General features: G+C 40.0%; 1 protein-coding gene across 3 annotated transcripts in view; it reads right to left on the bottom strand.

The window, feature by feature from the left end:
• dtnbp1b (dystrobrevin binding protein 1b) overlaps positions 1 to 19,697 on the bottom strand; it is a 63,501-nt gene that overhangs the window by 16,583 nt on the left and 27,221 nt on the right. The window contains exon 1 of one of the 3 annotated variants that reach the window (XM_082521409.1): positions 9,723 to 10,170. The exons of 1 other annotated variant lie outside the window; for it this stretch is intronic. In XM_082521409.1, the coding sequence (XP_082377535.1) occupies positions 9,723 to 9,888 (166 nt within the window). In that variant the 5' untranslated portion in view covers positions 9,889 to 10,170. Of the gene's footprint in view, positions 1 to 9,722; positions 10,171 to 19,697 lie in introns of those variants that run through there. One more of the 3 variants, XM_082521408.1, reaches the window with a different exon arrangement.

The following is a 19,697-nucleotide window of genomic DNA, read 5'->3' as shown; positions in this document are numbered from 1 at the left end:
CAGTTACATAAGACCACTATATATAGTTTACATGGCCTTGAAACATTCCTCATATCTGGTGAAAGAGAAATGCAATGAGAGGGAGAAAGAGTTGTTTCATCTGACAACACCTGACAGCTCTTCTAGCTCCTCACAAGCATGTCAAACTACCCGCCTCACACAATCTGTTAAAAAATAACATTCTCGTTTGCCTACAAAATGCACTGCCCACACGAGCACTCATCACGCTCTCTGATGCAGATTTTGCTGACTGCATCGAGCCTGTCTTTTATACCAAACGCCCAGTGTGATATAATGCTCCCGACAGGTCTGAGAAATGACGCTTCCTAGTAAGTGGATATTGAATTCTCGGGCTAATCAGGATTTGGCAGTTCCAGTCTTGCTTCGTTTGCAATTTTAAATGCTGCTAAACACATATTTTCAAATGGAGATTAACTGTGTCTTAATGAGTAATAAAAAATTACATTTCCCATACTCTTCTCTGTGCACAGAGATAAATATGGGACAAAGAGACTTCCTGCTCTGCCAAATAAATCATTTATCAGCCAGTCGGCTCTTAGCAATTAACAACGAGGAGCTGAACTACGGTGGACACAAATGACACCTCGACAAAGGCTTAGCACATCTGCTCACGTAGTATGGCTATGTCATGCTGTACTGTTCGAAACAGATAAAAAAAATTTTTACCCGTCTCCCCGGGAGACAATTAAAAAGGCTTACATCACAGAAACCTCTGAACTCTTAACAGAGGCCAAAAGAGCGGGTGAAAAGAGGAGGAAAGAAACGGAGGATGAGGAGCGTTTTCTAGTGCGTTAATTGCTTGCCTTGAAGGGAGCTTTTATCACACCAATAAGAGTGATGTCTTTTTTAATGATGGGTAAAGTGGTAATGACTGGGTGTAAATTGGGAAACCTAGCCAACCTGACCCTTGCAATTATAAAAAGGCAGTTAAAATCTCTGGAAGACTGCACTGACTAAAATACACAGCAAAATCACTGACCACATGCCCTGCAGCATTTTTTTTTAATGCTGATATTGTGAACATGCAAAAGCTAGAATATTACAGTTGGACTGTAGTTTGGTTAAATCAACTACAGTGCTTGTAGATTATTTGGGATTCGTGAAAATAAATAGATGCATGTTGCTCATATATTTAGAATCTGTACACAAGCTGAGTTTGTTTTGGACCATAAAATATGCGAATATTTTACATTTCATGCAGGCTTTGATGCATTATGCAAGGGTGCCCTCTTTTTTCTATGCAATTACAGTCTTACTTCAGCAAAACACAACCGCAAGTGTTCAGTGAAGACGCCACTCCAGAATGACCTATTGACCCTTTCCATGATTATTCCCTATTTTACAAAGCTGATGAAAGGGAGGAGACGCGTATAGGTGAAAGAGATTTTGGGATGACATGCATCTGAGCCTTTCAGCCAATTTTGCAGAAACTCTGCCCCACTGCTGCACAAGTAGACTTAAAGGGTATACCATACGTGATGAATAACACCTTCTAAAACACATGTCATTTTGCCAGTATCCCCAATAAGAGTACAGACTTGCCCGCTACAAACAGCTGCATGTGCTATAACATAGCAATCAAGTGAGAGACAGTGTGGAGTTATACATGCATAACAAGTACAGCATCAAACACAGAACCAGTGAAGCATAAGCACAATGTGGGATGACTTGAGCATAAAAATGTAAAAATCGTCTTACAAATAGATGTGCAAAGTTTCAAGTGGAGCCAGTGCATGCTTCAGTTTAAACCCCTGACACGACTGTCTCTTTTTAAAACTGTCTAGAGCTTATATTATAACATAAGGGGCGTGAAAAATCTGCAGTGCGCTGACTTTTGGGCCTGTGTTATGTGTGTCTATACATAACAGAGTTGCCACACCATGCAGAAAAGGCTCACACACATGTTCTCTTTGATGAATTTTTCATCAGAACTCATGTCAGTGCAAGAGCGGGAGCGAGTGTACTGCAGGTCTTTTCATTTAGAGATGTTGATAAATGATAGATTAGCTTAAAGACAAACAGTCGTGCTCAACCAGAGCAGGTGTTCTGACACATACGCAACATGGTCTTTTTATTATTTAAAGTTTGCATATTTTTCTGTCGTCACCTGAATTGAGAGACAAGTGCTTTTGATGAGAGGTGGAAGCGAGAATGCAATACATTTTTACAGTAAGGTAAATATAAACTGCATTTGAGATTTATCTATGTATGTTTCGGTTAAAGTCTTTATGTCCAAGAAGAACACAAACTGAAGGTCGTGTGAGACCATAATGTGTTATTTTGTGTAATTTTCAGTTGATGAATTTCCTTTTTATGGATTGAGAAGCTTTCTTTCATGCTTTCTTTGTAGGAGCCCATGCTAACGCAAACACAAAGGTCTATGAATAACCGTGGTAGAAATGTGTGCATATAAACCTGGGTCGAGAGGCAGCCACGTGGGATAATGCAACTATTATATAAATATATACAAAAGCGACTCCTTTATATCTCAAGAGCTGCTCTGCTGTCATCTTGTGATGACAGAGTAAACGAAAGGCAGACTGAGATAATCTGTCTGTATATATGAGTGTGTGTTCCAGATAAGATTCATGTTGTGGGAATCTGTTTGTGTTTACACAGTGACATCATGGACCCATGCATCTTCTCAACGGGGACGAAAAGCAAGTCCCCATTAATTTATTTATTCAGTTTTAAAGGGCAAGACTTGTTTTAATTTGAGGATCAAGTCAGATTTAATTTATAAAATTAGGCAAGTAGTATTTATGGTTAAGGATGAAATGGAAGTCAATGTTTGTGTGTATTCGTATTACTGTTACATGCGGGGGCTTGAACCTGACCACTCACCAAGTTATGGGAACAAAACTGAAGTCACTGTGCGTCGAGGCTGGTTTTTGAGCGTTAGGCTGGAATTTTAAGCATGAACTGATCACACCGAAAGCGACGTGGATGAGGATGTCAAAAAAACCTGACAGTTGTTTGTTTTCCCGCTTGAACTGAGGTCGAGGCAAAGCGCTCACCTCGTCCTGCATTGTAGAATAATGTAGACATAGCAGCTTCTGCATAATTCACTGCAATTTCCATTTCAATGACATTTTGATGTCACTGCAAACTTGCAGTGTGAGCAGGTCCATAAGCAGAAATGAAAGGCTTTGTTCCTAAACAAAACAGTTGCATTTCAGCCTGTAGGGCTGATGTTATTGACACAGTTACGATGCACTGCTCTACATATTGACACTGAGGTGTCATAATAATGATGTGAAACGCAAAAGGTATTTTACGAACACTGTCGTGCCAGTTCTTTCTCTTTTTTTCAGTTCCCTGGGTTAACTGCTGAGCAGAGAGCTCATGTCTTCATCTGTGCTGAAGTCTTACACTAAAAAGTTCAAGGGTGTTTTTCTCACACTGACAGAGATATCAGAAGCTATCAGCAACATCTCTTTGTTTTTGCTAAGCTCCAGTTCCTCTCTGTCACTGCTTATTTTTCAAGTATTCTCTTCATCCCTCTTTTGTTGCTCTTGTCTGTCGTTCACATCCTCATTTATTTGCAGTCGTGGTGTGCAGCATGAATTGTAAAAGCCTAATCTTGGCCACAGTATTTGCACAATGATGACATAAAACTGCACATATAAAGCCCCTCTGGCATTTATTACCCCAAACTGTACTTCGTTGTTTGATTATCTTTTCTTTTTTCCCAGTGTTTCACTTTCTTTTGCCCGTGGCCTGGTGCAGTACCATCTATTTAGTACTGTATGTCCCGCGGCTGTTAAGAGTGCATCATGATCACGTGGTTCAATTCTGCTGTTCAAAAATGTATACCTTGTAGCCTCAAGTCAAACACATTCATATTTGAATAACTTCACAGTTTGTCAGCACATAATATTTTAAGCTAACCTTCAATGAAGCAGTGTACCAACTACCACCAACTACTGTAGTCTTTAAGAAATCTGCAAACAGACCTTATTAATGTAGATGGATGCAATGGGTATCCCTCTCTTGCCAACACATGTGTGATCACATAGATCTGCAGCAAATACAAGTGTTACTATTATTGCCTGTCTCGTATCTGTCGCTAGCCTTTTCTGTCTGGACCAGCTGTGTAGAGATGAGGAGATGCAGAAATTGTCAGAATGTTGCATAAAACTGGGTTTTATATCCTCTGTGCTGATGACATTGCTTCCTTCTCAAGCACGTGCAGCACATAAATGATCACTCACGTCCCACACCCAGGGCCAACCCAGCTATCTTCCTGAAAGTAAAAATCTAAAAGTCTTTAGATTTTTATCTAAAGACATTTACACTTATTGTGACACATAGACCTGTTTTAATTATTAATTACGTTTTTCTTTTTTTTTTCTGTTATACAGTTTTGACGATTGACAAATATTACTGCAGAAGCTCAGTATTTATATTAGCATATTTAGACAATACCTTTAGCAGCAATAGGTTTTAGCAACAGCATCAGCTGCTAAGTTTGAAACGCTTGCTTATTCGTTTAGTGACTGTGCTGTTTTGTCAATTTATCTGTCGTTTTGGTGTTACAGCAGGAGTGTCACATTGGTCCCACCCCCACAAACGCGCACACATGCACACATAAATGAGTATCCACAGCATGCTGATGCATATTCAGCGACACAGATGTGCACATGGCCTAATATTTCTTTTCTGCTAAGAAAATCCACAAAAACATAAAAACAAAGAGGGAAAACGGGAAGTGGAGGAACTTGTCTTTACAGTATGTACAGAAAAGAAATACAGAAGCACAAAGTAAAACAGGAAGTAAACTGTGACAGATTCTCCTTGGTAGGCGCCTACAAATACTAATTGTTCAACCATGGATCTAATTAGAGCTTCTCTATAGCTGTCTGACCACACCATTACTTTTCTCTTGATCCTCTTTCTGCCCATTTCCCAGAGGGGTGGGAGGAGAGAAGAGGAAAAAAGTGATAACCCACCTGCTGAGGTACCTCACACAGTGATGGAAAATGCAATTTCTAAACCATCTGTGACCAGGTTTTGAAACAAAAACACCCATTACACGTGCTTCTTTTCTGTGCAATGAGAAAAGAGATTTCACATTTGGATAGATGCTCTATGCATGAGAATGCACGGTGTTTTTTAATCTCTTCAATGTGTGTGTGTGTGAGCAGCTTGTCATTTTCGTCCCTGAGTTTTACATCACCGCCAGGCACATTTGCGAGGGTGTTTGAAATCACCTGACAGCTTAAATTCAGATTCATCCCTCTCGCACTTCCTTAGTGTGTAAAATTATATATCAGTCACTATTGTCCCTTTAATTACAGTCATTACGCTTTGTGTGGATCTAAGTATTTATTCCTTTGTCATGTCACGCAGCTCAAAGTATAATTTCTCAGCATGATAAGCAACAGGAGCTTATTTGTAGCTGTGATACTAAAAAAGGGTAACGGAAAGATTATACAACTCCATTACAATCTACATTAACTCACACATGGCCTGACGAGAGTGCATGCGATCCTCTTTTTGTACATTCTGAACCAAACAACCGATATCTTCTTAATGTGCTGAGATGTTTCAACAATTCAAACGGCTGAGCAGAAATCCTAGCATGCCAAATTAAAAACAAGCACATATGACAGCACATATAAAAGGGCTTGAAGAGCTTCTGGTATTATGTAATAATATTACATGTGTTAAATGCTCTGTAGGTTAATCACTTAAACCACAGTGCATTAAGCCAAAACCTCTGAAAATATGTCACAACTACAGTAATGATAGGACATCGTGTGTGACAAGATGGTTCTCTCACTTTTATCTGTCGGTATTTGTAAATTAATGAAAGATCCTGTCATGGCTGTAGAGGAGGAGTGCTGGGTTCCTCTATTTCACCACCACAGCCAGCACCAATTAGTAGACTTCCAGACATTGTGTCTGTCTTGCTCTAAAACATCAATATTCTGTTTCTTTACTGTATTACCCGATTTGATTTAGTCTTTAAAGGCCTGTTCTACTATTAATCTCTTCTTATTTTTCTCGAGTCACTAATTGCATGTCTCATCATCCACTCTCCTTCACCCTCCACCTGTTTTCAATCCTATCCCTTTTCCTTTTCGCTGCTCTCTCCTTTCTTTAGTGTCATTTGTTTGCTCTATCATTTCATTGTTCATGTCATTTTGTTTTTGTACTCGTCTTCCTTTTACTCCCCATTAATGTTGTCTCGCTTTTTTTATTGTCTCCCTCGTCCCTTTGTCCATCCGTGCCTAATTAAATTGAACATGTTATACAAAAGCATAACAAAGTAACAAATGAAAACATTAAAAATCGCCAATTTACAATTTATGCAACAGATACAAACTGTAAGCGGTCTCTCTAGTACAGATGAGTAAACTTATGAGTGTTACTAGAGGAGACATATTGTTAACGGTTTGCCAGCAACACCTGTTAAGCCAGGTGGACATGACTTGGAAAGAAGGAAGGTGGAAACGAGTCATGGAAAGAGGGAGGGAGGGAGGAAGAGGGGGACAAAAGGATAATAAACAAACCTGGAGCACACAGAGAGATGTCATAAATATTGCATATCCGTGGCTGACATGTGTGTGACTCAACAACAAGTGGGTAAATTAACAAAAACACCCCCCCGACTATTAAATGTGCAAATATGAGCCTATTTGCTTAATGACTAGCAGTGAAAACAATGAAAAAGGTCTAAAAATAATCAATTTTTTTTTGTCATTTAGCAAAAACAAAGCAACAAGAAGAGGAGTCAGTTGAAGTGAATATTGATCTCTTCTAATCTCAAAGGCCATCTTTGACAATGATCAGACAAATTAAACACACGTCAGCGTGCACAGACTCTGTGTTTATAAGCTCTGTGATTAATGTTTGAATATGCTAATAATTCACAAGCTAACTGCTTTTAGTTTAACTAAAGCAACTGAGGAGGAGAAATGTATGCAAAAATAAAAGCATACAGTTACAGTGTCTTACTCACTGGAGACATTTTCGTTTCAGTGCCAGATTCAAACAACAATCGTGTCATTTAGAGAGCTTTAACTTTTTAGCACGAGCAAATAATTGGTTCAGCATGAAAAATTCCCACCTTCTGTGCTGCTGCCTGCTCGCTGTCACATTTCCAACATTCCCGTTCTGCTGAAAGTAGACACCAATATTTTAAAATCCAATATTTCTGACACATAGTCCCAATACTGATACCTTTAATGAGCATTTACCTATCAAATATTGTTTGGTGAACATAAACAGATTTTTATGCAGGGACAAGGAAGATCAACCCTACACTAGTAAGGACAACCAAAAAACACCAGGAATACATTTTTTTTAAGTTACTAAAAACCTTCACTTCAAAAGTTCACGTCACTTCCTTCAGCATTAAAACTTGAGTTTGCCCTGTGGCTTTAGCTATCTGAGATAGTGCAGGAGTCTGCTACTCTACCATATTTCAATAGTGCAGACTCTCCTTATTAAAGCAGCACAAAAGACTAATTATATCTGGAGCGCTTTGATTTACATGCAATTAAAGTTTCATGTGAACCTAGATAAAGTGGGCGATGGGGGGGAGGGGGGCAGAGGAGAGGAGATTAAGGACACCAGTGGTGAAGAGAGCAGATGTGTACAGTAACCGTGCACAAAGAGAAAGAAAGGTGGGGATGGGTAAGAGAGGTGAGTAGATGGGGAAAATAGCGGAGAGGAACAGAGAGGTGAGGTAAGCCATCATTTGGCTGAGGAAGTGATGACACAGCACATCCATCTCAGTGGCAGGTGCCTGCTGTTGCTCCTTTACAGAGGACACAAACTAACGAGGATAGAAGAGATCTGCACCATCATTACACTTTGATAATATCACACTGAGTCAAGATGACAGGATGCAGATAAAAATACTGCCACTTTAGAAAAAAAGACGCTCTGAAAAACACAAGTCCATAAATAGTTCATAAGTATCCTCTCTCTTCGTATCATCTCTGATGATTTGCTTTCAGGGTTTAATCAATAAATTCAGTGCAGTGAGCACTAAATTTGTATTTCATGATCACAAGCACGCTGGCTGCTTTATTTATACTACCTTAGATATGAGATCTTTTCCTTTTCGCTTGTTCAATCTGTGGTTTTCTTCTCCTAAAAGCTATTCTTTAGGTTACACTGTGTCCTCAGATGCTGCTTTTGGTTATGTAACATTATGGTTAGTAAATCAGTAATCATAGCCTGCAGTCACTTGATATTTCTTTCTGAAAGCACGGCTCTGTGATAAGGTAATGTGATGGATGCGCCTTGACAAGGAGCAAACTGGTCAAATTCAACACAAAGCAACCAAGAACTAGACATGAAAGAGCGGAACGGAGGCTTCAGTATTACTCAGCCAAATAAAAGAACATACAACAGTGTAATTATACAAAAAAAGCCCTCAGTCGCAAACACACAATTGATACCTACTGTGGGTGGGTGTGTCATTGTGTGATCATTAATGCATCACCCAGACACACAGAAGGTTTCCAGGCAAGTTATGAAAGGTTGAACAGTAAATAACATCCTGAAAATAACAGAGGAGAAGGGGAATGAAAGGAGGAAGAGGGGGATGGTGCAATAATAATGAAAGCAATAAGAGAAGGCCCATTTTCCCAGCTGTGATCTGTGCCTCAGTCAAGACAGTCAATGTATTCCTGTGTGTGTGTGTGTGTGTGTGTGTCTGTATGTTCCCACTGAGCTTTCAAATGAGTCAAAATGACTCACTTCGTATTATCAATTACCCACTTACAGTACAGCAATCCTTTGTGTGTGTGTGTGTGTGTGTGTGTGTGTGTGTGTGTGTGTGTGTGTGTGTGTGTGTGTGTGTGTGTGTGTTACTTGAAGCCAGAATGAAGTCAAACATTAAAACTCACAAAAACGCACATGAGTCCCACACACTTTCACCCACTGAATACACGGTATAGCCATATTCTTGTTTCCACAACCTAGCACTGCCCTGCACAGCTAAAGCTATCGATACAGTACAAACACATTTACAAAAGGAAACTAATGCGACAATTTACGCTATGAAAATGACATCGTATGAGTTTTTAAGCTTATTCTAAAAAAACAAAACACAAAAACACAAGAAAATAAATAAGTTTTAACAGCAACTACACCGAACACAGGTGTTAAAATGAAATACTTGATAGTTCGACGGTAACGAATGACATCAGCATCTTGTCTTTTCCTGAGAAAAAACAGCTGTCTTGGTTGTCAGTCGACGAACGGCACTTTCCCGATACGTTGACAGCTGGAGAAGCTCCAGGATGTGTGGAAACACACTCGCACGCACACGCACGGACTCCCACATTACACACCCCTCTGAGCGCTGCATCATGTAAACATGTAGCAGTCTGTACACGTTGGACTACTTCACTTTTACTAATTTACATATCATTTTCTTAATTACATACAGTACAGTGTCACACAAGCCAAATCTCACACATCAGCAGACATTACATTCCTACTGTCAGTAAAAAGTGCAGTCTTTGTTTCCCTAGCGATGCATTAACGGTAAAATACATTTACTTAAATTATGTCCTGTTTTTGTCTTGACCAGGCCTCCCTTCAAAATAACATCCGTTATTTGAATGGGAAAAGGAAGGTTCTTTCGCATAAAATCAGCACCAATCAGATATTTGACGTCCTGGAAAAACACAGAGATCACTACCCTCGAATAGAAAAGATGAAATAAAGTCACTTACAAGAGTTCCTTTGGCTCCCATCATTTGCACCAGGCGAGGTGGACATCCCAGCAGGATGCTTTTTGTCCTCACAGGATAACCAAAATCGGAGGAGAAGGGGGAAGGCAGACAACACAACGATAGTACACCAAAAACTCCACCGATCACGACAACACCTGCCAACCATGCATCCTCACACTGTCTCTCGGCCAGCACACATGCTCCTCGGCACAAAAAGATGCTTCAGAAAAACATTCTCATGCACACTTGTACACACTTCGGTGCTGAGCGTTGTTTTTTTTAAGAACCTGCCACTCACAAATCATGCACGTGCATGTGGGGGGATCAGTGCTGCACCAGTGTCTCGCTGTGGTGTGGAGACTGCTGAGGCTGACAGTGCAGAGAGAGAGAGAGAGAAGGGAGAAGAGCGAAGACGATTGGAGCATACCACTAGCTGCTGCTGAGCGAGGGAGGAGGGGGACCTGAGTAGAAAAGAGAAGGCAAAGAGGGGGTGGGAGAGAGGGTGTGTATGCAAGGAGGATAGAAAATAGGGAGCATAGATGCTTATGAGTTTGTAGGTTTGTGTGTGAAGCTGAGCAATTTTAGAAATCGTAACTCGTGAACACATTTGGCTCTGACCTTTAAACACACATGGATGCCTCTTAACCCAGTCTGCAGACTTTATATATCTGGAGGAGTAAGCTATTTTAATGAATAGGGATTATGAACACCTATTAAAGTGGATACAGAGCAAAGATGTCAAGGTAGCTAAACAGAACCATTTCTGAAAGGTTAGGCTTGCTGCTTTTGTCATGTACCACACACACACACACATGAACAGCCTTACACACAAATCCCAGCATCAAAAGTGAAACACACTTGTGCCCACACTGTGCCTCCACAGCCTGAGGGGGGGGGGACATAATAATCCTCCTCATTAGCATGATGCTGTGAAGAGCATCACAAATCCACCTAGCTCTGTCGCCTCCTCTCATGTCCTTCACTAACTCCTCCCGATTTCTTTTCTTTCATATTGCCCACCTCTTTTCCAATGCATGCTGAGCTCAAGTGATGGGACACACACACACACACACACACACACACACACACACACACACACACACACACACACACACACACACACTAAAGCTAACCTTGTCAACCTTACCCTTCATCTTCAGGATCCTTCAAAGCTCTCAGCGCCTGTAGGGCCGTTCTGCTCGAAAACAAGCTACAAACACCAGCAGCCACAATCGATAGCTTTTGGACACAGCTGCACAAATAAAGCTGCAGGCAACTCAACGGAAATATTATAAGCCCCTTAATTAGCTACGGGTGATTATAACTGCAGCAGAGAATGAGCTGTGGGAGGGGTAAAAAGTGCACCGGCTGGAATTGAGGATGGACTCTTTGAGTATGAAATCATGCAATACAAAAAGCGAGTTATTAAACAGATAACTGCCCTGATTCACACTCACAACCCAAGAAATAAACATGGAAAAACATGACTAAATATAACAGCTAATTTGTGAATAACTAATCAACAGCGCTACATACATATTTTTAATTTTTACTGCAGCGGTGTGCAGCTGTTGTTTTGACTTAGCTTTTTCATGTAGTGAAATGAGCTGCCTTGAGAGATATTTAAAACTCTTTCTTTCACCAGTGGTAAAGTACAGATATTAATGGATAGCCTGGTTAATAGCACTGTGGCTGGACAACATATCAATACAGAAAAAGGGGATTAAAGAAACCTTTCAAGGCTTTAGCAGGAATTTCTTATATAACTTTCAGAAGCCCAGCGACTTCTGACTGTGACAATTTCCAGGTTTGCTGTGAGCTTCTTGTCATAAATGTGAGTGAAGCTGCTACACTCCTTTCAAGACTTCCCTTTTTTACTGGTAGACCCAGACGTATGATTTTCTATCAGACACAGTAAACATAAACAGTTCCCTGACATTTGTTATGCGAGTCTTTTTTAAGATAATGTAACAATGCCGTTCACAAACAATCTTGTTTTACTATTACAACAATTTGTGGATTTCCTCTTTACACTCTAATTCAGCTGTGCTCAGAACAGCTGCTTGGTGAGCTGCCAACAGGGATGTTGCCCTCTGGTGTACAAATTATGCAACAGCAACACTCATTACATGATCGAAGGGTGTTTCTCCTGTCTCGTCTTTACTTTCAATTCCTATTCATCCGTTGTTATAAAAACCGATACTAATACATCACCAGCCGAACAAGATGGCGGCGCACACAGACGCAGCGGCTTACTTCTTTTCACGTTCGGTGCTTTGTTTTTTAAATATTTTTTATATGTATACGTGTGGATGTATGTGTTTTTTCCTACTGTATGTCGAGCAGAAGTTACTTACAGTCGTCAGGAACTTCTGAACAGACTCAAGGACAGCTTTGACAGCAGGGCAACAGCCTTAATCAGTGCTAACATTGATTGGCTACCTCCCTCGGGGAAGCTACCTCCAGCTTTTTGGGGGGCAATAATAATATGTGCAGTAATCATTTGATTAATCCTTTATTTATTCATTAAGTCATTCGTTTTTTGCTTGCACATTTCTTACACTTTTTAAAAAAAATCCACTTTAAAGTCTACTGTGTTTTGTTCTATTTGTACTAGGTATGACTGTGCAATCGGTGGGATCGATATATCAGTCCAGCTCTATACCCAAACCCATCTCAGGACTCTCACCTACTTACCAATGATCATCAGTCAATGGTTATGCCTTGAGAAAAGTATCAACAATATTAAAAACTGCATAAGATCGTCACCCAGCAAGAAGGAATGTGGGAGATATATGATTCATCAAACATGGGATGATACCTCAAAGCACTTTCTTGAACAGAAGCAGAAAAAGAATTTCAACAGCTATAAAAGAACAAATTAAGACTTTTCTTTTAGACGAGTCGAGACTCGACAGTTTTGAATGTGTCTGATTTCCAAGCAGAGTTACCTTTTATATTTAGTATCCAAGTATGTTCAAATTTGGCAGTAACGTCCTATAACATATCTCACTGGTGCAATGCAGCTAAAAATAGGATCCTTGGGGCAAGCCATTGGAATATGTGTGCTCAGGCTTTACTAATATACACAGTACTTTTTTAATAAACCTGTAAATCAAGTTGTTCGAATACTTCTAAAAGTATAAACATTCTTCATGTATTCATTTTGTCCCAGTTTCATTTGAGAGAGGAAAAAAAGGCTGAATTTAATGTTTAGAACGAGACAAAGCAGCTTGTGGTGTGAAAATGTGTGGGCGGGCCACAGAGAATATGAACTTCACTGCACTGTAAACTGGAAAATATAACTAAACCGTCCATACAGTGCAAATAGTATGAATGTTAAAATCACTACACAGCCATCTGTCTCTAAAGTAATGTGAATATACTACCACCCTGTATCAGAAGATCACACTTACATCATCAGTCAGTGGATACTTTGGGGTAAGTGTGTAAGTCTCAGTTAAAAGCCTTTTAATTCACACATTGACATTTGCAGGTAAATGTTTACGCAGCACTATTTGGGAGCATAATGAGATTCTCCTGGAGCCTGTTTACAACTCACATCGTCTAGACGCAAAAAACAAGATGAACACATATCTAAACATTACAGTAATAAATGTTATCAAACATTTTCATTTAATCCAACAGTCTTTTGCATTCATACAAAAACTCTTTGCTGCTTGAACTCCTTCTCCTTCCCCATCATCTCTCTGTAAAGTCGCAGCTTGTTAAACACACTTTCCCATGTGAAACTTAACCCACCATTACTAAAGCTTAGAAACCCACAGAGGCATCAGCTGATGATGAAAACTAAGTGCACTCAGAGAAATGACATGAGAATGAAAGAAAAGACACACATACAAAAAATAATAATAATAATAAAAAAAATACAGTTGCCTTGGAAACTGACATTCTGCCTACCAGTTTTATGTAATCTGTGTAGAGAAATGCCAAATTCTCCAGGCCATCCATAAACTTTTCAACTCTTTAGTCCAGAAGCCCAGCGAAAACTGGAGAAAGAGCAGCGCTGCTCTTTTTGCCATATTACTGTTAACATAATTAACGGGGGAGTTGGCCTAACCTGCTTCATCTTCCCTAAATGCTAATATCTTAGCAAGCATAGAAAATCTGTGTTTTTATAGGATTCATACACACTCTTTCATTCCAGTCTAAATTCATCTTTATTCCTTGTTTACGCCCGCCCGTCATCTTTGCAAAGAAGCTGAAGTTACCGCAAGTTCTTTGAAATGGTCCTAAATTTTTGATCGCAGCTCCCTGCCTGAGTGGAGGCGTGGGTTTGACCCTGTTTGCCCGATATGTACCTGTGCCACAAATTTCACAATTAAATGATGAGCAAGTGTTTATTTTATTAATGTAGCTGAGGTAACTATCAGTTCAGTGACACTTTGAAAATCCCCTTTTTGGTTTGAGTGGCTCTGACAGGCTCGGATATTTTAAGCTCTTTGGCACTGATGCTGTGTTAGGATCTTGAAACAGGACAGGAAAACTTCCAACAGACTATATCATAAATAGATAGTCCCAAAGAAACACCACTTCAATAAGTAGCCTAAATTAGCCATTTTTTGCAATTTACATATCCTTATTTGTCAACAGTTGAGAGGAGAGAATCAAACTACATATCCCAGTAAATTAACATCATTTTAACTGCTTTAAGTGTTGATTTGTGACTTACACGTAGCTTTTGCAGTATTAATAAATGTCGGAGAGTTCCCTAGCACTCCTGCTACTCCATATGCCAGAGGTTGGATGTGGTGCAAGAGCAAAAGACACTGACACTGTTCACTTACAGTGGGTGCAGTGTTGCTGACATTGTAACAAGCTAACAAAAGAGAAGCTGAAAGAGTTTCAGGAGGACTTTTGCGCTTTGCCACAATGAGAAAAGAAGCTCGATGTGGTTCAGTCGCCTGGTGACCCCCCAAGGTGCTTCCTTTTCAGAGTGTTCTTGACTAAACTGGAAGAGATCCTGGAGCACAGCCGGAGGGATTACACCTCCCAGCTGGCATGTGAACGCCAGAAGGAGCAGGGGGACGTCAATGTGGGAAAGTACATCTAGACTGCTCAGCTTGATTCATTACTGCCATGACCATAACTTGGATATGTGACTTGAAATCGGATGGATAGGTTAATACAATTCTTGCAGGTTGGCACTAACAATTGATTTATGAGTGCAACAAATACAGTTTACCAACACAGCAGTCTAAAATATATGGTCCCTATTGCAGGCTTCTGGGCACATTATTTTTCATCAGACATATGATCAGGCAGGGGCAATCTGTGATATGCAAGTCAGATTAAATACATTTCCCATTAAGCTGCCTTGTGCCATACTTGTTGAGTGCTATTAAGCAGATTAAATAGGTAATGCAAAAGTTACTGCCAAAGATGTGAAGAAGAACACAGGTCAGACACATTTCAGAAAACTCTCATTTAAATTGATCGAGCATAAATCTGTCATGTGAAAAAGGAAGCACACCCTGTGTTAATTCTAAGGTTTTATGTATCAGGACATAAAAACAATAATTTAATTTTTAGCAGGTCTTAAAATTAGCCGAGTACAACCTCAAAAATATGACATCATGTTATTTATTTAAGAAAGACTGAGCCAAAATACAGAAGCAGCATGGGGAAAACTAAGCACACCTTTACTGCTTCCTTATGAATGAATAGTTTAAGCTTCTAATAAAATGCATTTGATAACTGATCATCAACAGGTGTGAGCACCTCTATAAAAGCGAATGTGTGGCAGACATCAGCAATGAAGCCCATCAATCTGTGAAGGACCATGACATCATTCTACAGTGAGAATAACTCCAGGAGTGGACCTTGTGATAAATTCACAACAAGGTCAGCATGTATTGCTCACAGAAAGTGCAAAGAAACCCAAGAATTACATCTCAGACTCTACGGGCTTTTAAACAGTATAATTAGAAAAAGACTGAAAAAGTAAGGCTAGCTTGGAAGGGTTGCAAGAGAAAGCTTCTTTTCTGGAACAGAAGTGCTTTGGAGAGATGAGTTCAAAGGGCCATAATGCATCACATCAAGTTTGATGAAAACCAAACCAAGCAGCCACCTCATAACAACTATCAATCAGTGGTGGAGGTGTGATGTGTGGTGTGATTTGGGCTTGTTTCGCAGCCATATGACCGGGGCATCTTGCAGTCATTTAGTCCAAAATGAACTCCTCTGCATACCAAAGCATTCTAGAGTCGAATATGACATCATCTGTGTTAGAGCTAAAGATGGGGCAAGAAGATCAGAAGATGAGAAAAGGACAGCTGCAAATCTATAACAGAAAAGGGTGATGCATCAACCCAGCCAAAATTCACACCTCAGCTTCATTGAAATGTCATGTGGATTAAAACTGTTCTCTGCATATTCACTTTTTACGCAGATCAAAATTAGCTCGGCACATTAGCGGCTCACAGGCACATAATTCTGACAAACTAATAACAGAATATGAAAAATGATATTGCCATCCATCCTAATATGTTAGGACATAATGAGTCACTCACGGATAAAAATCACACCCAGGTGTTTGTCAAAGCAATCCTGTTTACATGTCCTTTATAACATATTTTCCCTAATATTTTCCAGCAGTTCATTAATTTTTGTTTTTTGTTTTTTCAGCAGCTCTCCACGTGGGCGGTGTAGTACCAACCTGTAAAATGGGTCATAATTAGAGGAGGAATGCATCATACTTTTTTTTTTTTTTTGCCAGCAACTACAGGCTTGTACCATCTACATGTGCTGAAAAATACAGCTAATAATGTGCTAAGATGCTCCAAATAATAACAATATAACCTATTACCAATGCAGTGCAAGGGATAATTGCCCGCAGGCTTTTTGTTGAAGTGGACACCACGTTAAGACCACATGCTATGTTTTTTTCCACCCAATACAATGGAAAAATAAGCATGATAAAAGTAGAATAATATTAAACATACTGAAACAGCAATTTGTATCATTTCATATACAATCTGCCACTTTTCTCAAAGCAGACAAGAAGAGGAAGTAGACTGCCACAGTATCAGTAATATTCTAGGATATTTTACACTGGCTGAACTGCTTTTACACACGTGAAACATATAAAAATTTAATGGAATAAAAATATTTTCACTTGACTGTCTTAGACTGAAAGCCCTGATTTCTACTCTCCCAGCAAACTACAAAAAATCATTAAAGAGTTACTATCTGTCATTTGGCCCACTCTGATTTGAATGGTTGCTTATTTGTTCCCCATGAGGAGATAGCAGCAGATGGCACAATCAATGTGTCTGACAACTATGACCGAGAATCAAACGATCAATAATTCCCAATCAGTTGGGCAACAAGAATGACCGATGACCTCCAAATCCTCATTACCATCCTATGGACCTTCTCAGAACCTGAGCGTCCAGGACTAACGGCACAATCGTAAATTTACAACTACATAAAGTCCTAATTTTCCCCTGGCTAATGCTAGAGTCACCATAGGGAAAACAGCACTTGTCCTCTTTGTTGTGCCAAGATGGTGATAAAACAGCAATAATAAACAGCAGCACAGACCGAATCAGATTGATTGCAACATCTGTTTCATTTACAAATTAGATGGCAATTGCAAAACGTTATCCATCTGTCTGAGAGTGCCTGCAGTCAGTTTGAGTCAGACCGCAACGGTTTTGGAGACAGCTTGCGTCCCACCAGGCGATCTGCGATCAGATTGAAAGTGTTCGCCCAGAGCATGGCGGTGTTTCACGCTAAATCTCAGGGCAACCAGCTGATCACTGCAACTACTTGCAATCTGTCACCAAAAGTGATCAAATTCAGTGCCATCGCCAGGCAACTGCTGATCTTTTCTAGTTACGAGGAGGCTGCCGTCCTATTTTTAGTCCAGTGTGACTGAAATGAAATGTCTCATCCATTAGAAACAGAGTTTGGATGCATGATGCCTGGACATCCCCTACGCCAGGGCCACCCTGAAGGGAGAAAGAGGGTAACCTCAACTATCTAGGACAGTCATGGTGGGAAAAACAATCGTGGGTATTTTACAAGGCGTTGAGCCCCTAGGAAAGCACTTTATGGCTGGCTATAGAGTGTATGTTGTCACATGCTGAGGCATCTTGCACCAACCTATAGGAATAGCAGGCCGTTAGAGAAGACCCTTCAGGAGATTTCCCATGTCTCTTAAAATGAAGAAAACCTCTCCTTAGGACAAAAGGACAAGAAGTTGGAGAATAATTAAGAAAATGCTTTAGATATATCTATCACAGTGAAAGTCACATTATTGTTAAACTATATGACACTATGGAAAAGCCAAATACACCTAGTACAAATAGCATCTGCACTAGAGTTGGATCTGTCACAAAAGAGGCTATTTGCCGTTGGCTAACAACATGAGGCCTCAGGGTAGTGGAAGCCTATCACCAAAATCTGACATGGTGAACCTTTCTGTGAGGCTGTGCTGACGGGTGCAAAGATGCACGCCTTTCCATTTATGTTTAAGAAAGAATTCACTATGAAAAAAATCATAACAGCAAATAGTTTTTATTTCTTTGTTTTTATCATTGCCACTTAAGCTCGCTCAGTTACTGCGGCTTGCTCCCAGCCGCTGTGTCTTGGCTGTTAAACCTGGCCTGCGTGTCCAAGGTTGAATGGTGCATTTACAAAAGAATGGCAATTCTGACTTGACTCAAAGCCTCCTCTTTGCAAAGGGCACCCAATCAAAAGAAAGCTGGAGCTAAAGTAGTTTGGTTCAGGTACTGGATGAACTGAGAGGCTGCACAAAGTCTGAATATAAGACAAGTAATGACTGTTTTTGAACTGTGAATCTCGTGAAGCTATGCTATGACATTGCCCACAGCAAAGAATGGAGTTATGTCAACGACTCGATAGCTGCTACAGAAGCCAGTGGGTGCTTTCTTGAGAACAGTTGAGCTTCTGTCAGCATCTTCTGCTGCAACTCTTGAGTCAACATGTTTCACATCCTGGTGGTGTTTGAGGAACTAGAGGCTCAAATGAGCATTTTGCACAGCACCTGTAACTGTTTCTGCCAATCCCCATGCCCACAGCTATGGAAGCCCGTTTCCGCCACTAAAAAAAAAAAAAAAGCTAGTATCCATAACTCGAAATTTCGAGTTATTATCTCGAAATTTCGAGTTATTATCTCGAAATTTCGAGTTATTATCTCGAAATTTCGAGAAATATAACTCGAAATTTCGAGTTACTTTTCTCAAAATTTCGAGTTAGCTCTGCCAATCAAAAATATACGTGAATGAGGTCGCTTTCTTGTTACACGGAAGCATATGGCGCAGGACCGCGCACTCAAAAACGGATCCCAACAAATTAAAGTATGTTTGCTGATAGTAACACCATGTGATTCAGCTAATAACACAGGGATTTCATCATTTGTGAAGCCAGGCTGAAAACACTCAGCAATCTGTGCATTCACGACTGGATGTAATACCGGTAGCTTAGCTGTAGCATTTGTAGCTGAGGGCTTCAGCTTCCGGGTAACATGGAAATGACGTCATTCACGTAGATTACTGATTGGCAGCGCTAACTCGAAATTTCGAGTTGCTTTTCTCAAAATTTTGAGTTAATATGTCGAAATTTCGAGATAATAACTTGAAATTTCGAGAAAATAACTAGAAATTTTGAGTTATGGATCCTTTTTTTTTTTTTTTGTGGCGGAAACGGGCTTCCATACACAGCTGACAGACTGTGTACAAACAGAGGAAGTCATGTGGTCCTTTAACCTTTTCATCTAAAATGTCCATGATACCTCCACAACCCGTGACAATAGATGCAGGCATACAAAAGACAAAAAAAAAAACAAAACAAAAACCCAACAACCCCAAACCCACTTCGAACAAAAACGCAGCGTTGTCTTATTCTTATGTAACCACGCTGTCTCACTAAATCTACTTTCTTATTTAGAGCAATGGCCCACAGGATGCAAATGTTGGGAAAGCACAT

The sequence above is a fragment of the Aulonocara stuartgranti genome (assembly GCF_965226115.1).
Source record: "Aulonocara stuartgranti genome assembly, chromosome: 22".
NCBI classification, from domain to species: Eukaryota; Metazoa; Chordata; class Actinopteri; order Cichliformes; family Cichlidae; genus Aulonocara; species Aulonocara stuartgranti.
The sequence above is the reverse complement of the archived record's forward strand: the minus strand, read 5'-3'. Positions and strand labels throughout refer to the sequence as shown.